Below are 23,569 nucleotides of genomic sequence, written 5' to 3' on the forward strand. Positions count from 1 at the left end.
AAATGCTTACTATTTATTTGATACCAATTTGGTAATACAATTAATAAAAACAACAAGGTTTGGGTTCGTTCTTCAGATATTACTAAAGACTCAATAATGAACTCCAGCTCAACAAACCATATTGTAATCTAAGTATAATCATCTTGAAATATGACAATAATTGTATTACACACATCTTATTGTGAGGTTGATTTCACATACACTACGTTGCTATTCAAAACTACTTTGACGTTAGCTTGTCTACATACTCAAGCATAGCGAATTTAAATTAACCTTATTGATGCATACAGTTACCTACATAATAAAAATATCTCTCTAAGTTACAAGGATGACCTTATTTTACCAACCTCCAACAGAAGCCGTTTGTTTTACAGTATTATCCCACTTAACACTTCTCTATTTGGTTTTAACTTGGAGGCTACAATTAGCATCGTTAGCATAGGTCTAGCTAGCTACCACTCGCTAACACGCTAACCCAAGCCTTAACATTAATTACGTAGCTGATTAAAATCATAAACACATAAATAAAGTACTCGAATTTCAATTACCGTAAAACCACATTCATGCACCGTCTGTTTTAACCGCAGAGCGAGTCACAATAGTCCGATATATAAGCATGAAGAACAAACAAACACGGCAGAGTTCAAGTTATGTCCCCCGGATGAACTGAGCAGGCAGAGTCCGTGTAGCATCACGGAGCTGCTAGCAGAGAAACAAGAAGCTAACAGCAGTAGTCACTTGACAGAGCTGTCACTCAATGTGACCACGCCCTAATGTATGCACAACTTTAAGACTGAATATTATTTAAACAGATGAGTTGAGAAAAGATTCACCCCCCAATCAATAGTCATGAAGGGGGAATCTAACTATACAGAGAATATGGTTTTTTGAACCACAATGTAAACATGTTTATTTCTGCTGTAAAGTTGGGCATTTTAACATGGGGGTCTATGGAAATTGCTCTCTTCTGCAGACTGCTCCTAAAATGTTTTTTGAAAAATGGTTACATTGTTTCGATCTGAATTGAATGAGAGTCAGGGAGGGACAGTAGCATACTGTGAGGTGAGGATAAGAACATCTAGAAAGAGCAGGAAAATAAATGACAAAAGTACAAAGTGTGAAGATTAAAGAACAAGAGTGAAGGAGAAAGAAAGACACATGGGCAACAATGAAAGAGCTTGAAAGGACATGAAGATGGCAAAAAAATTGAAAAGAGGCCTTTTTTGTCAGAAAGAGAATAAGACGGAAGTATGAAACAAGAAGAAAAAAGAGACAAAGAGGGTAGAGAGATAATAAGAAGAAAGAAAAATATAGCTTTGTGTGACAGAGAAGAAATGCTGCAGAGACGAGCGTGACGGGAATTAGGGGTTGGATAGAGGACTTTGATGACAAATATCTAATTACACTTTTTCAGTGGTGGTGCACGGAGATGAACTGTGATTCATCAATCATCTCAGCTTTCCTTTCCAAACCTTCCTTTCGAATAATAAAAAAGCGAAAAAAATCCTGTCAGTGATGTACAGATCATTTCTTTGTGTCGATCCAATGCCCCTCATCATGCGAATGTTCATCTAATATGACAGTCAGAGTCGACGCAATGTGTTTTTTCCTTTTCCCCTTTCCCTGTGTTTATGGATCTTTGGTGACAACTCGCCAATTGACAATGAAATATGGCACAAACTATCCAATTATGTCAGAAAAGGGGAACGAGCTCGTTGGAGCATGACTAAAATCTAATCTTACTCTAATCTCCCCCAACCCCTTGGCAGGTAGCAATCGAGGACTCAAATACCATTTGGGGATATCATATTAACCCTGATAACACACACACACATCTCCCACCCAGAGCTGTCAGTTTCTTATCAAAACCGTAACTGCCATATCCATCTGCAAGGTAATGTCTTGTCAACAGGATGTGTCCTTGCATCAGACAAACGCCTTTGTGAAAGTTAAATGGCAGCGTGGACGAATTTGCTAGAATCTTGATTTATTTCCCGACCAATTCAGAGCACAGATAAAGGGACGAGAAAATGAAGCAATAACAAGGACAATACTTACAGTAGTGGGACAGGATGAGGAAGGAAAAAAATGCAGTGAGGAGAATCGTGAGGTTCCTTTTTTCTTTTCGAAGGTGAATTGAGATGTGAAGGGGCTCACTTCCTGCAGGAGCTTTGATAGACTCACAGGAACTCAATCAGGCGAAGTTTGTCCCCCGGCTCTTTCTGTATGGACGGTTTTCAGTGCCCTGCAATGTTCGCTACACATTATGGTGCTGAGATTTAAAGTGCGCTGACGGACGGACATGCACAGCAGGAGTAGGCATGGGCGGTATAATCTTTTTCATACCGTCATACCTTGCTGACATCATACCGTGGTATACGGTATATGACGGTATCAGTCCCAATTTAAGGGGTCATTTCTCCCCAAAAAACATTTTTACTCACTATATCAACAGCCCCACCAAAAATATTTTCCACCAGCCGCCAATGACGGTATGACTTGGGTCGACTTGAGTGAGGTGGCGTTCGGCGGCAAATAGATGTTTCGAACGGTATATTATATGTTCGGTGTAAAATGCAGCCCGAGCCAGTAGACACTCGCAAAGTGCCGCGACGTGCGCGCAAGTGCAAAACAAGGGCTGCATACATGATACATTGTGCAAATGGCACATTTTGAGATCGGATACAGGACGCGTTTGTAGATGTCCGACGTTGTTTCCATAGTGAGCTAAGTTAACAATATATCATCATACATAAACATTTTCCGGGAGTAAATACTTGACTTATTGAATAAAGTTTGCTATATTCACTAACTAGTTTGGCAATATTTTTCCGTGCATGTGTTAAAAACCTTATTTCCATTTGATTCATTGGATTACTCGCGTGAATGTTTAGCACGTTAATGCTTTCGTTTTTAAAACCGTCCGACCTCGACTACAAAACCATCAACCAGTTGCATAGGATTAAAAAATGTCAACACTCACTCACCCCGTCTTAAACATTCCCAAAGAAGTGCCTCTGTCTCTCGTTGTGCTGGATGAAGTCACTGGCGACGAGTAAACCCAAAATAGTCCCAAACAGGCGCAGAGACATTTTTCTTTTTTACTAGTTGTCCGAGTTCGGGGCCGGCAAATGCTGCCGCCATCTTGCTCAGCTCAGCTCTGTGCTGAGCTCTGAGAGCGGGAAAGACGGACTGCCCTCCCCTGCCTTCTGCTGGCGCGTGCTGTGCATTACAACCAATGTCGTCCCTGTCAAAACTCCGTGTCAGTGTAATAGAATGAAACGCATCTGTGATTTGGCGCACAGTCTGTGACGTCACGGTATTGAAAATCATACCGACGGTATTTCGAAATACCCTGGTATACCGTAATACCGTCATACCGCCCAAGCCTAAGCAGGAGGCTGCATTCAATATCATCTGGCGCAAGAGGAAAATATTCACATGTTTTTTAAAGAGTAGAGCAAACAATCAATCAGTAGGGACACAGTTATTGAATGTGTTTTCACCCTGTGGTCTTTTTAAGCCACTATGCACTGAAGAAACTGCAAAGTTTAATTGATTTAAATGTATTATGTCAACAAATTTCACATAAATTACTTTAAACGTAATATTATTACTTTCAACTAACCTAATACATGTGAAATCTGTTGACATCACATTTAATTAAGCCAATTTCAGTTATTTTTGAGTTTTTTCGGTGTGTTTTATATCACTCTACATGCTCGCATCCTATAATCAATGTCTACAAGTTTGGCCCTTAAAAAAACAAACAAACTGTATACATTTTTGTATTAACTTTGGATTTCCTTTAATACCATATAACCCTAAATGTATTTCCATATATCTCCTACGTTTGCTCTCAGCAACACCTGTTTCTGTAGCTTATCAACATCACACAGTGCTGAAGAAGAGATTTGTAATCACTAGAAGAAGGCATCTCACTGCAAATCCACCTGAACACTAAAACTATTTTTCTTTTCTGTATTACTTTTAATATAATATACTTTGATATTGTTTTAATATTGTCTGCTTATCTGTATTATTGTATTGCATTGTTGGAGAAACCTGTGACCTAAGATTTTCAACGACATAATTACTCTGTAGCTATGTTAGTTTGACAATAAAGAACCTTGAACCTTGAACCTTGAACCTTGGTCAGACTTTCATTGAACGTTGCCTTGAGGCCTTTCCTCTCTTTATCCTAATCTCTACCTCTCAGCTCATGTTTCAACTCTTGCCATCTCCAATCTCCTCTGCTCCCACCTCACTCCAGCATGATCTCCTCTCATCTCCCCTCTCCATTCTCACCCTGCCCTTATTTACCCTCCACCCTCCTCTTCTTCTTGTTCAATTTCCTTCATCTTCCCTTTCATTCCTTTCTCAACGACACCCCTCCACTCCGAGCCATATATTGGTCTTCTTTCTTCTCCTATCATCCCTCTGCCCTTCATCTTTTATTCTCCTCACGTGCTGTCTTTCTTTTTTGTTTTATTGTGCACCCCTTTTATTCTTCTATATTAATCTCTGAGTCTGAACTTCACTCCTGTCTCTCAGTTCGACCTTGTTATTTGATTTATCATAACATTTAACTGCAAGAGCCATTATAAGTTAACCAAGAAAAAAAAACATAAAATAAAAGGAATTCACAGTAAGAAAACCAACACATTACTTATTACATTACATTGCATTTAGCTGACGCTTTTATCCAAAGCGACTTACAATAAGTGCATTCGACCAGGAAGATACAACCTTGAATAAAACAGAATCATATAAGTACATCAGGTTTCATAGAGCCAAACCATTTCAAGTGATACTCAAAAGGCTTTAGATAAGCCAGTCCTTTGTTAGTAAGTGCTTTGTTAGTATCTAAGTGCGTTTTTTTATTTATTTTTTTATCGCTCGAAGTGGAGTCGAAAGAGATGAGTTTTCAGTCTGCGCCGGAAGATGTGTAGGCTTTCTGCTGTCCTGATGTCAATGGGGAACTAATTCCACCATTTTGGAGCCAGGATACTAAACAGACGTGTTTTTGCTGATGGGAACTTGGGTCCCCTTCGCAGTGAGGGTGCAGCGAGCCGTTTGGCTGATGCAGAGCGGAGTGCACGTGCTGGGGTGTACAGTTTAACCATGTCCTGGATGTAGGAAGGGCCAGATCCATTCGCAGCATGGTACGCAAGTACCAGTGTCTTGGCGTGGTGTGGGAGAATTTAGGAAGGTTGTAGACCAGACAAGCCGCTGCATTCTGGATGAGCTGCAGAGGTCGGATGGCACATGCAGGTAGACCAGCCAGGAGGGAGTTGCAGTAGTCTATGTGTGAGATGACGAGAGCCTGGACCAGAAGCTGCATCGCTTTCTGGGTCAGGAGGGGTCATATCCTCCTGATGTTGTAAAGAGTATATCTGCAGCAGCGGGTTGTTGCAACGATGTTTCCATGGAAGGACAGGTTATTATCTCGGGTCACACCCAGATTCCTTGCAGTCTGAGTCGGGAAACAACAGAGGTGCCAATGTTGATTGTTAGGTCAAGAGTGGGACAATCTTTTCCTGGTAGAAAAAGCAGTTCAGTCTTGTCAAGGTTGAGCTTGAGGTGGTGAGCAGACCACCGAGAGATGTCAGCTAGACAAGCAGAGATGCGTGCGACAACCTGGGTTTCAGAACGGGGAAAATATCAAATTAATTGAGTGTCAGCGTAGCAGTGGTATGAAAAAGCATGCAGGCTAATGACAGGTCCGGGCGAGTTTGTGTACAGAGAGAAGAGGAGGGGACCGAGGACAGAGCCCTGAGGGAACCATGTATATAATTGACAAGGGTCGGAATCGGACCCTCTCCAAGTTACCCTGTAGGTGCGGTCTTTGAGGTAGGAGTTGAGGAGGGAAGGTGCAGAGCCTGAAACTCCATGTTCTTGGATAGTGCAAAGGAGGATCTGATGGTTCACTGTGTCGAATGCAGCAGACAGGTCCAAAAGGATGAGGACAGAGGAGGCTGCTTTAGCGGTGTGCAGTTCCTCAGAGACAGCAAGGAGAGCAGTTTCTGTTGAGTGACCTGCCTTGAAACCAGACTGGTGCGGATCCAGAAGGTTGTTCTGATGGAGATAACAGGAGAGTTGTGTAAAGACAGCGCGTTCAAGTGTTTTAGACAGGAATGGGAGGAGAGAGACAGGCCTGTAGTTTATAACATCAGACGGGTTGAGAGTGGGTTTCTTTAGGAGAGGGTTTACTCTTGCCGCCTTGAGACTGTTTGGAAAGTGACCAGAAGTTAGAGAAGTGTTGATGAAATGGGTGAGAAACGGTAGAATATCAGGAGCGATAGTCTGAAGGAGGTTTGAGGGGATAGGGTCCAGAGGACAGGTGGTAGGACGGGCAGAGGTAATGAGGGTAAGAACCTCACTTGGAGAGAGAGGGGAGAAGGAGGTCAGTGTGTGGGTGAAAGGAGGGTCTGGTGACCCAGCGGTGAGTAACGGTGAGTCAGAAAAAGAAGAATGAATATCATCAACCTTTTTTTCAAAGTAGTTAACAAATTCGCTTGACAGAAGGAAGGAGGGGGAAGGGGCTTTGGGGGGGTCCAAGAGGGTGGAGAAGATGGAATATCGTTTTTTGGAATTCGAAAAATGTGAAAGAAAGTGTTTTTTGCCTGAGAGATCGAAGAAGAGAAAGAGGAGAGGAGAGCCTGATAGGTTAGGAGGTCGTCATGATGTTTGGATTTCCACCATTTCCGCTCAGCTCCCCGAAGGATGGTTCTATTAGCACGCAATGCGTCATTTAGGGAGCAGGAGGGGACTGACGAGCCTGCCGAGATGTGAGAGGACAGAGAGAGTCCAGAGAGGATGAGAGAGTAGAGAGGAGAGAGGAGGGTTTCTGCAGCAGAGTTTGGAGGCAGGAGTTGGAACGAGTCAGAGGAAGGGAGGGCTGAGAGCACCGGTGAGGTAAGAGTAGAGGGGGAGAGGGAACGGAGGTTACGGCGGACAGGTGCAGGATGAGAAGAGATTAGTTTGTTATGTTTGGAAAGGGGTAGAGAGAATGAAATGAAGAAGTGATCGGATGTGTGGAGCGGGTTTACAGAGAGGTTAGAAGTAGTGCAGTTCCTTGAGAATATGAGATCAAGGACATTGCCAGCTTTATGAGTTGGTGGGGATGGAGACAGTGAGAAAGCAAAGGCGGTTAAAAGAGATGTTAGTTCGTCTATCTTCCCTGTCTGGAGGTTGAAGTCTCCGAGAAGTACAGCGGGAGGGCCAGTTTCAGGGATGTGTGAGAGGAGATTATCTAATTCCTCCATGAAGTCCCCCAAGGCGCCTGGTGGACGGTAGAGAACAACAATGGTTAATTGTATAGGATGGGTTACTGTGACGGCATGGAATTCAAAGGTGGAAGGAGTGAAGTTAGGTAGCTTGAAGAGAAGCTCCAGTTGGGAGAGAGCACGAGACCAGTGTCACCTCCTCTGCCCGTGGGTCTGGGTGTATGGGAGAAGGAATATGCTGTGGAGAGAGCTGCTGGGGTGGATGTGTTGGATGGAGTAATCCAGGTCTCCGTGAGAGCAAGGAAATCCAGAGACGGCAGGGAAGCGTAGCCAGCGATGAAGTCAGCCTTAGGAACAGCTGACTGGCAGTTCCACAGGCCCCCTGAAACTAGATGTTGGATCTCAATGGAGCATGTGGGATAGACGAGAGCAGGCCGGTTATATCGATTAGGAGATGCACGGGGCCAGTGATAATTGCGAGAGGATACATGAACAGGAATGGAGAATATACACATGTTTCAGCATGAGGGGATAAAAACACCAGCGATACTTAGCTCAGTCAAAGTAGGATTTGCCTCCTCTTTGCCTCCCTCGTGACTCCTGCAGGACACTATTGTCTTTGTCAGTCTTTGAGACTCCCGCAGGACTCTATTGTCTTTGTCAGTCTGAGGCTCCAGGAAAGTGCTGCCTAAAATGGAAACCAGTCCTGATTGCTGACTTGTCACAGCTGTGGGGCCAGGCCCCTTTATTTAGTTAACTCTCTGCAGCTGATGGGCAGCAATAGGAAATTGAAACTGGATTAATCCTGAGTTCTTAATGAAACTTTAAGTTTACAATTACATTAAACCCTAGCTAATAAAGTTATGAGGTTAACCCTTAATACAGTTCCCCCTAGTCAATAAAGCCCTTAGTGTTTAATGTTTAAATCAAAGTAAACCCTAACAACCAGTTAGTTCTGTTGTAAGGTTTCTGTACAAAATAATTGTCCCAAATTTCTGCCTGAAAACATTTTAGCGGTTTTGAGATTAAAATCACAATTTCAATCAGATCAACTACAGAACATGTATACAGAGCACACTGAAACAGAGAAGTCTAAAAAACAAAGTGTTACTCACACAGTTCTAGAAGTCAGCAGCAGTATCCTATCTTAAGTTGAGTTGCACACTGACATTTTACTAATACAAATACTGTGTACAAAATCACTACTTAAGGTGGCGTTTTCCATTACCATTACCTGAGCGTTCTCTGAACAAGAAAGAAGAATCAGGAAAAATAGGTCGCAAATTAGGATACCATATCCATGCTCTGTCTTCTTGAATGTCACAGTGATATCTTTTTTTCCCCCTCTCTACCCTTTTCATCCTCCACACCTTCAGCTTACTCTGGATCAGTAATAGAGAGGATGGTGTGTTACCCAGAAAAATATCGGGCCGTTCACAAAGCCCCGCGAAGCAATAAGCTGCTCTCGTATCGGCCGAGATTGCCATTTAACCTATGATTCGCAGCTCATTTCCACTCACCATAGCGTACATTTTTTATAACAGCAAATTGTTCTGACCACTGTGTTCATACCGCACAAGAAACAGTTGCAGATAATTCAAAGAAGGCGATGTTGCCAAGGACAAAAGGAGCAACGTGTCGAGCTGAAGGAGATTAAGAAAGCTGCCCACAGCTTTCAGACTGTGCAAGTTTACAATTTCTGTCATGTCAAAAACCTCAAATCATTTCTGTTTTTATCTGAAGGCTGGCAATATGAGGAGGAAGCTTCAAAAGTTATTAACCTTTGATCCCAGTTGCAGATACCGAATGCTGCCAAGAAAAGAGTGAGAATGGATAAAAGGATGTACAAAAGTTAAATAAAAAAACAAGAAAGAGCAAAAGGAAACTTTATTGATCGCTGCGGGGGAAATGTTGTGGCAACCATAAAAGCCAAAGGTGACAACAGGATATAAAGATAAAAATGGAAATCAAGTGGTGAAATACAATAAGGTGACTTGTTATGAATGGTTGAGATGACCTCATTGCATGCATTCTTTACAGCTACAGGTTGCAATGTGTACAATGGGTGTTGGTTACATTCAAGCCTTTTCAAAAAAGTCTGCTATTTATTTTTAATCTGGAGAAACTTTTCTTGTAAGCCATATTCGTAGCCGCTGCACTCAAAAAGCCTAAAAAGCTTTCAAAGACAGACTATGTATTCAATCTAGATATTCATTAAATAGAAAAAAGGTAATATTAGAACAAGGCAGAAATAATACCGAAGGAAATAGAAAAAAATTTACAAGCACTGTGGAAAGGAAATGAAAACGGCTGTAACCCCCACACATAAAGGTTTTCTCTCCTGACTCCCTGAGGAGCAAACTTGGAGCAGGAACGCCTTTAGAGGGAGTATTTCACATCCATAGACACCAAATCCCCCTGAGTTCTTTTCAATGCTAAAGAAACATATTTTTCTCCCTCCTCAGAGTCTTTTTAGTAGGAGTAAAGAGCAAGAGCAAGGTGCTGCAACACAGATCCACTGCACTCTGTCATATTATGGACTACACCTTCTTAAGTATGCAATAATTCCCTGTGAGGAATTCATGTCCTGAGGTAAAAGGCGTTGGGCCAGTCTCCACAAATTGGTTTATTGGGTGTTTAAGGATGCCCAACACCAAACTCCACCATCCAATGAGCTCTCCATGCATCGTTGAGCTCTTAAGGTCTAAAGCGTTTCATTATTCTCACCACAACCCCTGTGGGATCAATGTTTACTCTCTAGTTTTGTAAAGCATAAAAAGTTATCCATGTTGACTTAATGTTCAGTTTTAAATTGTGCTGTCTCTAATCTGTTGTTATATGCCCTCTGGTGGCATTGGTTAGTGAGAATACAAATGGATTGTGTCAACACTGTTGATGCAGGCAAAAACAGAGAAACAAACAGAGACTGGCTAATGGGGTGATTGATTGGTCTGATGTGTTTAGAGTTGAGCGGAATCCAAAAAACTGTTTATTTCAACAATTGTATACAGAACTTGTTTAAAATCATCCTATAAAATCTGATTGATAATAAAATTGCTACAATAGTGAGGCAACGATTAAGTGCATTTAATACTTCACCATTTTAGGCTAACCAATTAATGTGTGTTAAGGCATGACCCTCTGTGGTAGAGATTAAGGGGTAATATAAGGTGCATTCAAGTTTGTCTGTACTGAAACAGAAGTTAAACTTGCTGCCGTTTATTTATTTCCCTCAACGTTTAACTTCTGTAATATACAACTACATACTGTGCTGCATCTCCTCTCACCTCTCCTCTTTTTTGGGGGAATTTGGGTCACCACTGTTCATTTAAGCTGACAGGAGCAAATTCAAGGAGTGACACCAGCCGACTGCAGGGAATTACATTAGAAATTAGATAGTTCTTCTTCAGTCATTTCCTTCTCCAGATTTTCTTCGTGGATATGTGAATATGTTTTCAAGGTCCAAAAAGAAGGCTCATGGGCAAAAAACTAAACCCACAGCTTATGCCGACGCTGATCCTACATTGACACATTAACATAGAAATACTTACTTAGACCCTGAACACAAGGGGATGATAGATAACATTTACTGTATCCGTGCTTAAAAAAAGAACCTAGATGTTCCTCGCTTAGAACAAAAGCCCCAAATCCTCCGGCACAATACAGTGTGTTTTATCAATGAAAACCTTCCCTATGGAGAAAATATCACAGGTTCTAGCCATGCCTGCCGTGGTGACAGGAAGACAGGAAGTCTACAGAGACCTCCTTTGCAGGTCTGAACCTGCTGAAGCGTTCTGACACCTTTGCTTCTTCCTCTAGAGATCGGCTTGTGGCTTTGAGGGGTTTTGTCAACACCGGAAAAGGAGTTGGCTGACTTTAAATCCTCGTACAGAAAATAGTAAACAGCCACAGCATGCAGGTGGGCTGTGATGTCAGATCAACTCAATTTAAACTCCATTCACTGTGGTGTTCCACAAAATCGTTTCTTGCTTCTGAATCTTTCTGAAAACCAAAGCAAGTTTTAGACATTAAGACTGAGGATGTAATGCCCCTGTTTTAGGGGAAGGAGCACAACAATGAACAATAGAAGGCTTTTACTTCCATAGTCCCCAAAATCCTCTGAAAACAAGTTGTTAACGACCTGAAGTTCATCAATCACATTAAGACATTTATAAAGTCAGACTTAAAAATATATCAAGGATGTAAGGACGTAAGTCTAAGCAAGATTTGGAAAAACTTGTCCATGCTTATCCTTCAGTATACACTCCACTGCAACGGGGTCTTTTTAGGGTCTTATTAAAAAAGTTATTAAGTAGTTTATAGAGCTCCAGCTGATTGGGAACACTTTTGCTGGAGCCCTCACTGACACGAAGAAAAGTGGGTCACATCCCTCCAGCTCTGAGGTCTTCATGCCACTGGTTTCATGCCAAAGAAGTTCGGACCAAAATGCGTGTTGTATTTTCCGCTACATTATGAGCCATCAAGAACTCTCAATGTCAGGTCTGCCCTTTGTCCCCAGATTCAAAACTTTAGGAGAGGGCAAGTTTTTATCTGGAACAAACTTTTAAAACAAGGCTATCTGATAAGGATTATTTCTTACTCTTAACTGTTACATTGAATATTTTTATTTTACACGTGTCTTGTTCTATTTTAGCCTGTTTTATTGAGCATTTCTCTTGTAATTACTTCTGTTTGTATTTAAAAGTTCTTCATAATCCCCTTATTTTTCACTTTGTTTTATATGTGTTTAATGTTATGGATAAAGCACTTTGAATTGCATTGTTGTTTGAATGAGCTATACAAATCAACTTTGCCTGCCTTAAAGTAAAATAACTTATACAACAGTATTTGTGTCTACTCTCCTTACATACCTAATGTCAATCAAAAGGGGGGGTGGATCTCATTCCCTGCGTTTTGTTTTTGTTATTTGCGAAAGTGATAATAATCTCTTAAGAATTGTGCATTGTCAGGATGACAAATTGCTTAAACAATCTAATGAACAGGCTGCTTGAAAAATTGTTTCTTTAGTTTACCAGGTTCCAATTAGGCTGTCTAATTTAACAAGATGGAACAACGTCTAATATTCTACTCAACAAACTAGGGATATTCACAGAATAAACGTACATATATTTAATTGTTGTAAGAATCTTCTCTACTACTCATTCAAACAGTTTTCAGGAATACATGTGTTGTGCCTGTGTGTCACCCTCAGGCTGGAGTCTCCCACCCGGTCCTTACTGATGGAGGCTCCTAAAGGCATCCAGATCCTGGCTGAGGCCGGAGACATTCAGGCCATCTGCAGGAACGAGCTGCGACTGGAGTCCAAAGACGGAGAGGTGCGTCAACCTAAAGTGCAAATGAACTTTTTGTCTGTTTGAAAGTCGAGAACTTCACCAACTCAAGTCTTATTGCCATGGCTTAGGCGATGATGGCATTACTCATTATAAAAAGAGAATTGCTGAGATCTGGCAACACTGATAAATCACTCAAATCTAGTCTGATAGGTCTGAATACACAGTCAGAACTTATTTAAGGTAAGAAAAATACTTCTTCCAGCTTTGACGTGGACTATACTTAGTGTAGCCATGCACAAACAGTTGTTCTGTGCAATGAGTGAATATTAATATTGTGATATTTGTATCACTGGCATCCTCATGAAGTGGGTTAGACAGTTTGGTATTAATAGAATGGAACGAGCTCTAAGGGGCTGTGTAAAGATATATTGGAGTAGTGTCTACCTGAGTGAAGAATGAAGTCACGCTCCCTTTGCCCTTTTTCTTTATTAGCACCATTGGCCTTTTCATGATAGAAATATTGACAGGTTGTGTGTTATTAAATAATAATTGTAATGATGGTTCAATTCTATTGAGCTACTTTGATTTCTGTGTCTTGGTATTGGACATGCAGACTTTCTGTCATGAGTTGGGATAACTGACCAAACAAAGTATAAAAACACTTTTTTTGTTGGTTAAATGCAGTCCTCTTATGTCTAAAAAGCCTTATACACAAATACTAAAACTCCCACTCTGTGTATTGGCAAGGGTATGAATCATCTTGTATTGTCCTCAAGCCATACTGGCTGATAAGGCTTCTTCTCAATTGAAAATGGTGCCTGTCCAAACTTATTTTTAGCAAACAACAATCCAAACAATAGTGGACCAGGACCAGCTTTGGCTTCTGGCAATTTCCCACATACTGGCCGTCCACCAGAATCTGTTAGAGCCTCACAGAAGAAGAACAGGAAATTAGAGAACAGAAGTTGATTAGTTTTTCTCTTTTTTTATGCTTATATCCTCCTTTAATTTCCTAATTCAGTTGTCTGAGGTTCTTTCGCATGTGTACTTTAACAACTTTCATCCACTTTCCATTTTCCTATCTTATCTGAACCCCTCCTCCTTTCTCTGTCCTCCTTCTGTCTTTAACTTTGCTTTTTTAACCTTTTTGATAATTTGTTCACTGATTCCCTCGTCATTCTCATGCTACTTCTTTATTTCTTTCCTCCCTGCTCTTAAATTCCTCCAACCCTCGTCTGATTCGTTACACGCATCAGTCCTCACATTCATCACGCTCGGCTGCACTGATAAAAGAATTTACCTCCTTGCGTTGCAGCAGTTGTGTCATGTCAGATCTGTTTAAATCACCGAAAGGAGGATTAGGGAGAAGAAAGTGTTTAAAAAGTTTCCCACAACAACATTTAAATACATGAAGACAGGCTCTGATATGGGATTGAGGAAGAGAGACACTGTTTCTGGAAAGTGTTCTTGGATTCAGTTTAGTTCAATTAAAAATAACTGCAGTAGCCACGCCCACAGCACATCAGTTTTCACGGCTGTGTGATCCACAGTAAGGCTGTTAACTTATGATGGTCAATTCACATAATTAGAAATACGTTCTCATGCTCCATTAGCGTGCAAAATGTCCATTTGTCAAATCTTTCACACACACACATACTCACACACACTCTATCCCCTCTCCTCAGGACCCCCTTGGCACCACCACTGCAATTACAGAGTGTCTTTGGTCATTAGACACCCACAAACCACACAGGCCGATACAGAAATAGACACACACACACACACACACACACACACACACACACACACACACACACACACACACTCTATCTGAAGCTATTCACAGTCACATAACTAACACTTATTAAGGGTGACCTCACTCAGTCTGATCAGCCGGTTTAAGATGTCAGTGTGCTTTTTCCGAACCATGTACAGCAGTGATTTATTGGGGTACTATAATATCATGCAACATCACAGCTGGGTGTAGTCACAATTACAGACCACAACTACACCCAGTGTGGTTTATCCATAGACTCAATCAAATAGGGCCAGAGTGTCTGTGATATCACCCATGGATATGATGGGAAGCTGAAAGTAGGCTGTTCTCCAGTATCTTGGCTGTCTAACTCCTGGCTAATCTAAAATAATTGCATAGTTTAAGGGACCCACCAGGGCAAATATTTAGCAGCTAACAACATACGAGAGCAACAACTTGTAACTCAAGGCTGCCTTCCATTTAAACGTTTTATTTTGTTGAGTTAGAGTTAGAAGTTTCAATTCTACTTGGTAATCGATAATATCATCAATACCTTAAATTAAATTACCTACCAGCCTTATAATTTGTATTTGCACTATACATGATAACTACAGTGGTAGTGGTACATTGGGTTCTGGGCCCTGGGATGACCCACATTCAGTGCTGTGCTTGAACGCATCTTATAGACAATGATGGATGCTTTAAACTGCTGCCGCTTTTCTGACATTGAGTGTAATTGTTGAGGTTGCATGACTGATTCTTCCTCTACCAGGTTTTACTTAGTGTATACAAGTGTAGAGTAGGCTTACATCTCCACTGTGTTGCAGGTAGGAAATGCCTAATAAATGAATATGAGACAAAAGTATCGAAAGTCGGTTCGAACTACCTGGGTATTTGTCAGTTAAAAAATCAGAAAATGATTCCTACCTTTCACTCTATGTATATACTTCATGTTCTTTGTTCTATGCTAGTGTACAACCATGAGCACAAGCCTCACACACACACACACACACACACAAACACACACACACACACACACACACACACACACACACACACACACACACGCACACACACACACACACACACACACACACACACACACACACACACACACACACACACACACACACACACACACGGAGGTCTACCCTTTTTGCCCCTTGTGTTGAAAGATTTGCTCAACAGCAGCTGAGGAAGTCAGCTGAGACTCTGCTTTAAAAGGGTTCCAGGTCATTTGATGGTGATGCCTCCCAGAAGTGCCCGGTAATGGCTCCTTTACCTTTTATATGGCTGGAGAGCTCATTCCCTCCTCGGCCAGTGAGACAGCAGCCCTGTATGAGCCCCAGGAGGCTGGTAGGGAGGAAGGATGAGAGGGGAGAGGGATAGGATTCATGCGGCAGTGCTTTGTTTCTGCGCAGAGGGAGAAGGGCAGTTTTGTTCAATCAATGAGGGGTTGAAGAGGGTAAAATGAGTGGATGAGAAGCTGTGTGCGAATATGTGTTTGTGGCGTTGTAGTAAGGAATTTTCTAGTATCTTGCTCTTTTTGTATTCCTCTAGAAAGAAAAGGAATGACCTGGGACTCAGCAGACATTAAACACATTTTTGTTTTTGTTTTGCCATCCATTTTGTTATCTTCATTATTGTGTCTAAGGCATTACATTGTTAAAAAATATAAAATGTCGGTTGTAATTTGCTGATAAATATCTGACTGGCACAGCTGTTTGTAAGCATGGATCTCGGAGTGTTTTTCGCAATATCTTCTGGCTATTCCCGGTTTTGAGAGAATTACTTTTACCATGCACCTATGTGTTGTCTCATGCTGCAGAGATGCAATCTGATAACCTTTAGGTGACAAGCTCTCTTGTCCTGTAGGCTACAATACCAGGCAGATGCATTCTGGGTGGCTTTTCTCATGGATATCACTCTGCCATATATCAGAGCTCACGCTCAAAATCCAGCAAATGACCTTTATCATTCTCTTCACTCATACACTGTCGGTGTGCACTGAATATTAGAAAGAGCTGGAAGAACGAAGGGAAAGTTCTCTTATTCACAAGATCCGTTGTCAGGGAAATTGCATAGTTGCGAATTGAGTTCAATCTCTAGACTACTTAATATTCTAGGAAACCAACAAAGTGGAGTGCTAGGGTTTTATATGCCAAAGACACTATTTGTGTGAGTACAATCCTGTGAGTTAGAAGTTCTGCAAAGAAAAACAAAAGCTTAGCAACGGAGAGCGGGTGAAAAGATTTGCTTTGAGAGCAATTAGAGTGAAGAGACGAGAAGAGACACATGCTTCAGCGGGGGCTAGCTTAGGTAGAGATTAAAGGGGAAAAGACGATTATTTTAGCCTATAAAGAAAGAAAATGGGTTCCTCTTCTGGTCTGAATGAAGAGTGAGGATCTTAGGGAGGTTGAACGTACTGTATAATAAGTTGTGACATGAACAGGTAGAGACAGGACAGGCAGATGAAGTTTATCAAGGTGAGGCGATTTGAGTAAGATTGAAGAAACTGTAGCTGGTTTTCTGCCAAAAGTCACACATCCTGACCATCGACCTGAGTCAGTCGTGTCCAGTTGGCCTCAGTCCAAACACCTCAATTCACTATAAGCTACTTGACTTGGACTTGTCCTTTGTGGGTTGAATGTCCAAAGTCACTATTAGTCCAGACTTCAACCTCATACAATGAATTGTGATTTCTGAAAGGTGTGAATGCTTTCAAACAGAACTAACATAGGTAGTATGGGCCTAAATGGGTTGTACTTACAATCGGCACTACAATCTAAACCCATGTTTCACCCATGCAGAAAAAAAAGATCCATATTTATCAGAATACGCGGATGTTGTGCTATCTTAAAGATAGTCAGATGTTTTAATGTTTATTGATTGTTATGTGTATACCTGCCCAAGGACTGCATGGAAATCAGTTTACAGCTATAAATTGGCATAGCATCTCTTATCTTTGAGATTAAGTGTCCTATCATGCTAAATGCACTTTTTGATGTAGTTTATACATACAGTCAGGGAACTCAAAAAGTGTCAGAAAATAAAACCCTCTTTCTTTTCCTCCTTACCCACATCTCTAAAAACGGGGGTACAACGGAGCAACCTTGTCTCCTAAAAATTACATTCCCACAGAATTAAACGGCATTCTCAATTACGTTTAGCTAGAAACTTATTTTCTCCCACTTTACGTTTGTTATGAATACATTTATTTTTTCTACATCTTCTAGAAACATATTTTCTCCCACGTTACGTTGCTTATGAACGTATCTTAAATACTTTTATTTTTTACATATCTTTGCCATTTATTGTCTTGCCTATAATAATGATAATAGTCATTTATAAATATCATTTTAGAGCACACATTTGAAATCGAGAATCGGGCTCGATATATGGTTAAATTAAAATCAGTAGGCGAGGCTGTCATTTCGCCAGCTGTTACTCTCATGAGCGAGGCAGAAAATAATAGTTTTAACTTGCCATAAAGCTGCTGTGTCGTTTATTGCACCTCAAACATAATTAAAAACACAAATCCAGAGTTAGGTGTTTCTGTACTTCCTCTAAGAAGAAAGGACAGTAGAAGAAGATCTCTGTGGCTTCAGGCTTGATTGCCGTTCAAATGACAGCGTTGGTTTCCCCAAAAGTGGGCGGGGCTGTAAAGTGACGTAGCTTCTACTCTCATCTATTATTCAAAACCATTCTATTTATTCTAACGTAAATTACATGCCAGTGTTTTATTTTTTTATTTAGCGATTTGTTTTTGCAAGTTTAACTGGGAATGTTTTCATGTTCGCTGATTGGATGTTTTAGCCGCAATACACGTTGGGATGTGGAGTTAATGCGATATGATATCCGAAAAAAAATGCAGAGTTTAGGATGGCCGAAAACACTACACTACCCATAATCCCCAGCTATCGTTTGGGACTACAGTCCCGTTGACAAACCCCGTGATTAATCTTCAAGCTCTTGGATTGGATGTTGGAGTGGCAGTGCGCCAAGGTTACGCCGAGCGTCAAGCTCTTTGAAATGGAACGAAACCACGGCAGACTATTCAAAACTGGACTCGAACGCCCCCCCAGAACTACACATGCTGGCTATTGTGTTTTGCAACATGTTCTCTATGGCACGTCTCTTCTGGGAATTGTAGGTTTAAAAGACAGGTGTGTCTACATTGGAATTACATCTTCATTACTGAAGGAAAAATACTTTACCTAGTGTTTGTTAACTGGGTTTTTGGATGATGGGAGACACATCTATGGAATCACAATAATATATGCCTAGAAATAGCATAATAGGAGATAGCACTGTTGCACGTCGGTCCTGCTCATCAGGTAAGACAGGTTTATATGTATAGCACCCTGGTAAAAAAAAATCATCAAATCATTATAAATATTGAATTATTTGCAGCCCAGCGCAAAGTTGCATATATTTCCTTCGCACTGGGTCTGAATACGTGTAGCAAAAAAACTTGATCTCAAAAAACTTTTTTCTGTTTCTTTAACAACTTCAAACTGGATTTTTCTACATGTTCAACCTCTTTGACTTCACCTCCCACTTGATATACGCTCATTATGTCTCCTCCCTTCTTCCCATCTCACCGGTTTTCTCTCTCTCTCCTCAGATCTCGCTGGATGCTCGGAGGATTCGCCTGATGCGGTTGCCTGAGGGGAAGGCCTCCACCAGCTCCTCGTCCTCTGGGAACAGGCAGACTGTCTACGAGGTTTGCGTTTGCCCGAACGGGAGGCTTTTCCTGTCCCAGGCGGGCACTGGATCCACCTGCCAGATCAGCAACAATGTCTGCCTCTAGGACTAATATATACATATATAAATAAATACACAGATATCCTGAAAGACAGACGGCCAAAGACGGATAGATGTTCACATATTGCCCGCCTCCAGGACTGATAAACAGCAATCACAGACACAACATACAAAGACTGCCAGAGCTGATGGAAATATAAACAATAACAGATACTGTAACTATACAGACACACTGATGTATACACTTCACAAACAATCGCAAACAATCAGACTGATATTTAGGCTCAACCAATATGTTTCAACAGGCCAATACCGAAAATCTTGGATTGAAACTGCGGACAGCTGATCTTTTGTGCCAATATTTCAACACTAAAAGATATTTTCTCCCCTAATTTTATACGTTTCTGAAAGGAAAAGCCTTTGAAATCAGCATTTACAGCATCACGGACAATACAACTCTCCACTGAGTGTCACATACTGTACATCTCTCTAAGCTCTTTATACATAAAGTACAGCACGAGTTACATGGTTTTAAACTGAATTACATGAATAAATGGAAAAACGTGTTTTATTGCAGGTTTTAAAAAGGTTTTAACACTGAGATCAGAAAGATATTTCAAACTAGTTGAATAGAAAGGGCACTGACTGGCTGATATTAATATTATCTAACAAAAGGACAGTATTGGTAATATATCGGTCTCAACCTATACCTGACTCTGCTATTTATTTATAGCATACAAACATGAGGATGCACACTTGCTTACAGACATGCATTCACACATTATACACATTTAACATGGTGTATGCACACACTCACTCTCTTTGCTCGTAGGATCCTGCTGGTAGAAACTGAGAGGAGAATTTCCAGAGATTTACTAAAAGAGACACCGATCTGTTCCTTTTCTCTCTCAAGAGTGTTTCAGAACGAGAATCACTAGGGTGATAACCCATAGCAACAGGCCACTCCCCCTCCCCTCCGTTTTTCTTCTCATTTTTCCTAATTTCTCTTTTTTCTTCTCCGCAGCGAAGATAAGTGAAGGATTCATACTTTTGCTGTTGTTCATAAAGCATTTGTAAAGCCCATAGGCATGCTGGAAGCACTTAATTAAGGCCAATCCTGACCAAATTGGGTCAGGATATAGGATGGTGTAATGCAGTGGTTCTCAACCCAGGGGGTCCACAAGATTATTTCTGAGGGTTGCCAGATGGTTATGCAGAGACGAAAAAAAAAAACATTAATAATAAAATAACCTATTTTAGACGAGGGAAGTTTTTTTTTTTTACATATCATTGCCTGTAACAGTGTTATCATTTGCCTTAGAAAACGAAAAGTGTATTGTGTGTTCGTGAGTGGGGAATTTCTGTGTCAGGGGGAGAGAAAGTCAGATTTAAAAAAAACAGCGTGCCGAGAGTACATTTAGCGACGCTGTTCAAGGTAAACAAACACTAAAGAGATTATTCTGGGGGTGGTCACGACTCAAAAAGGTTGAGAACCACTGGTGTAATTGACAAAAGGACTGCATGGCTTATGAGTTTAATGGATACTTCAGCTCAGCCAGAACACAGACAAATAAGGTTTTCAGTTTACCAACCCGCTTTCACTATGGACTTTGCTTTGGGATGATGTCACTCATGTTAAATATTTTTTGGGGTTTGGCACATTTGCAGGATGTGAACATGGAAATAGTTCTGCCTTGAACACCTTAACCTATAAACTACTGGTCTGTTGTGTGTGTTTTCTCTATTTTATTTAATGTAGTCATTCTATTTTTAACTGAGTAAAAAGCTGTTTGATTTTCACATAGTGTTTTGCTTTGCTGCGTAACTGATCTGTCTCCTTAACAATGTCACAACCTGTTATAACGCTTTCTTTTCACACAAAACATTTCCAATGTAAGCTGACGGGAGCTCAGCGGCGGTGGTCACCCTACTGGTTTCTTGCACTGGGATATTTTTTAAAAGAACAAAAACAAACTAATGCGAGCCACTCTGTTGAAAGAGGGGAACTGTGCCTGTGCCTTATGTCAATGCACTTGTGGCAAGAAGAAGCACATCACACAGACTTTCTTTGGCATCAACGAGTAACATAATCTCTGATTTCAGTTCAGCTTCATCCCAATCACAAACCTCTCCCTCTGTGTGAATGCAAAGACCTTCAGCCATATCTGAGTGTAGCCCCCCTGCTGTCAGCACCTGATTTAGCAAAAGGATGAGAGGGTTATATTTTCTATTTACCACTAAACCTCCCCAGTTTGGATATTTTTGCTTTGGTTTTTTGATCCAATATTCTGTGTGAAAACATGTATGTGTTTCTGTTCATGTAAAATGTTATCTTAAAAGTTTCTCAAACAAGTCTATGTGTTCATTTCTTCCCATCTGGTGTCCTAAGATGTCAACAGCATTTTCATTATTTGACTTATTTGTTTATTTGATACCACAGCACTGTATTACAGCACCAGAGCTCTATTCTAACCCCAATATAATCATAATTAACACTACAACTACAGTGGACTTCCCACAAGTAAGTGTTCTAAAAAGCATCACATTTAAAAACTCGGGAAGTAGATGTAAACAAATTGGTTGCGTAATGATTCTGTTTAGGCGATATAGGTGAATTTGCAACGGCCAATACTTAAATATTTCTAATAAAAATATCTTAAAGGTTTTACTGTTCATACTGAAGGTGTAAGAAACAGATGTGTTGCCATAGGTAACAGCCAACGACACAGAAGCATCATCATTAGCATTATAATTCCAAAAAACGTGGCATTAATACATGTTTTACTTGATAAGGCACCAGATTTTGACCTTTTCAGATGGAAACACTTGACTACGTGACAAGACGTAACAATCTGGGTTACAACAGAAACTACATCTTGTGTCTTGTGAACACTCCTGAACATACCCATAGTACCCATGACATTTATTTATATCTTATGATGTTTAAAGCATTACATCCTTTTAAAGAGTCAGGTGTACCGACCCTCTCGTTGTCTCTCAGCTTCTCTGTCGCTATGTAAAGGACTCTCAGAAATATTTCAGATGATACACGCCGACGAAAGAGGAACACTGATCTTTTGCAAAAAGGAAAGCCTTTTTATAATGTACATCAGTATGTGTTTTTATACTAAAAGGGCAAAAATATATATAGGACTCATTGAGTTAGCATGTACAGCAATGCATACAATGTTTGCCTGTGGAGAACAAGCTGGTTTTGTTTTTATGCCTTCTCCTTCCTGTATTACCTGCTGAGGTCAGATGTTTTACACAAACCTGCTTTGTTTCGTTTTTGTTGTTGTTATTGTTGTGTTGGGTTCGAGGTCTTTGCATTCCCCCAAGTGTGCTGTGTTTGTAAATCTGTGCTACTATGAGTGAGCTTTTGTTTTGCTTTTCTGCTCCACAGAAAGTTATGAATGATTCTCAGAGAAACCAAAAGTAAAGAGAAGCAATGAAGGAAAGACATGAGCTGCAACAATGGGATAAATACAGAAATGGGCAACAAAATTATGATCAATTAATGAATCTTCAGATCAAAACCAATATGTTCAATCGGAGACAAACTATTGAGAAAGCAGAAGTATACTTTAACATTGGATTGCGTAATGCATAAATGTTGTAATCAAAGTAACCTACATTTGATCCAATGATGACACTGATGAGGCATGACCCAGTGGATTATATGGCTGATTAAATAATAATATTGCCCGGATCACTTTCTGTGATGCAGCCCTGTGTGTTTCGCTGAGTGCTCTGTACTTCCTTCCTAACGTCCATCCTGAATATTTACATTTTCCTGCATTCTTCAGTCTGAAACTGCCATTCATGGAGTAGTTTTCAAAGATGCCGAAATAAAAGGCGTTGTTCAAATAGACTGCGGTAGTCATTGGATCAAAAAAAACAACTAGAAATGTTGACATAGTAAATGCAATTGACAATGATTCTCTTTAGGCTCACAGCGTTTTGCCTGAGTGTAATTTATTGCTTTATTCGCCTATCATCAACACTGATGGGACTTTACCACAAAAAGTGGTGAATGTCCCTTCAATATTTAATTGAGTTTTCACTAGACTACAGATAATGGCTCACCATTGACATTTGTAGTTCTTATAGCTAAGTTGATTGTATCGAAGCTGTTAAAAACAAAATCGACTTTTAAGTACCACAATGATGCTAAGGCAAACGTTTTAAGCACTTGACTGCTCGTTTTTGTTCAATCTTTGTTAAAATGACACCATGTTTTAAATGTTCCAGTGTATTTTCCCTTACCTTTGAATTTTGACAGAAAATACTAGAATGAGCAACATAAGATAGTAGCTAGCTAGGAGGCAATGTGTAGCTTTGGATTATAAAAGTCAGTGATATCTCTAAAACCTAAGAGTAGTGATAAGCTGATGTTGCAACAGGCTTATGGTCATATTTATTAAGTTTCCCTTCGTTACTTTCTGTCTTTTCTTTACCTGCTGCTCTCAATAAAGTAAATGTATAGTCAAATGTATCCCACTGTTATACAAATAACATGGAAT

At 40.5% G+C, this 23,569-nt stretch overlaps 1 protein-coding gene across 1 annotated transcript in view; it reads left to right on the plus strand.

Moving 5' to 3' along the window:
* sgcd (sarcoglycan, delta (dystrophin-associated glycoprotein)) overlaps window positions 1–21,399 on the plus strand; it is a 125,302-nt gene extending 103,903 nt beyond the window's left edge. The window contains exons 7-8 of the mRNA XM_079648201.1: window positions 12,442–12,565; window positions 18,907–21,399. Coding sequence (XP_079504327.1) covers window positions 12,442–12,565; window positions 18,907–19,092 — 310 coding nt within the window. The 3' untranslated portion in view covers window positions 19,093–21,399. The remainder of the gene's footprint in view (window positions 1–12,441; window positions 12,566–18,906) is intronic.
* The last annotated feature ends 2,170 nt before the right edge of the window (window positions 21,400–23,569 follow it).

This window comes from Notothenia rossii (genome assembly GCF_949606895.1).
Source record: "Notothenia rossii genome assembly, chromosome: 9".
NCBI lineage: Eukaryota > Metazoa > Chordata > Actinopteri > Perciformes > Nototheniidae > Notothenia > Notothenia rossii.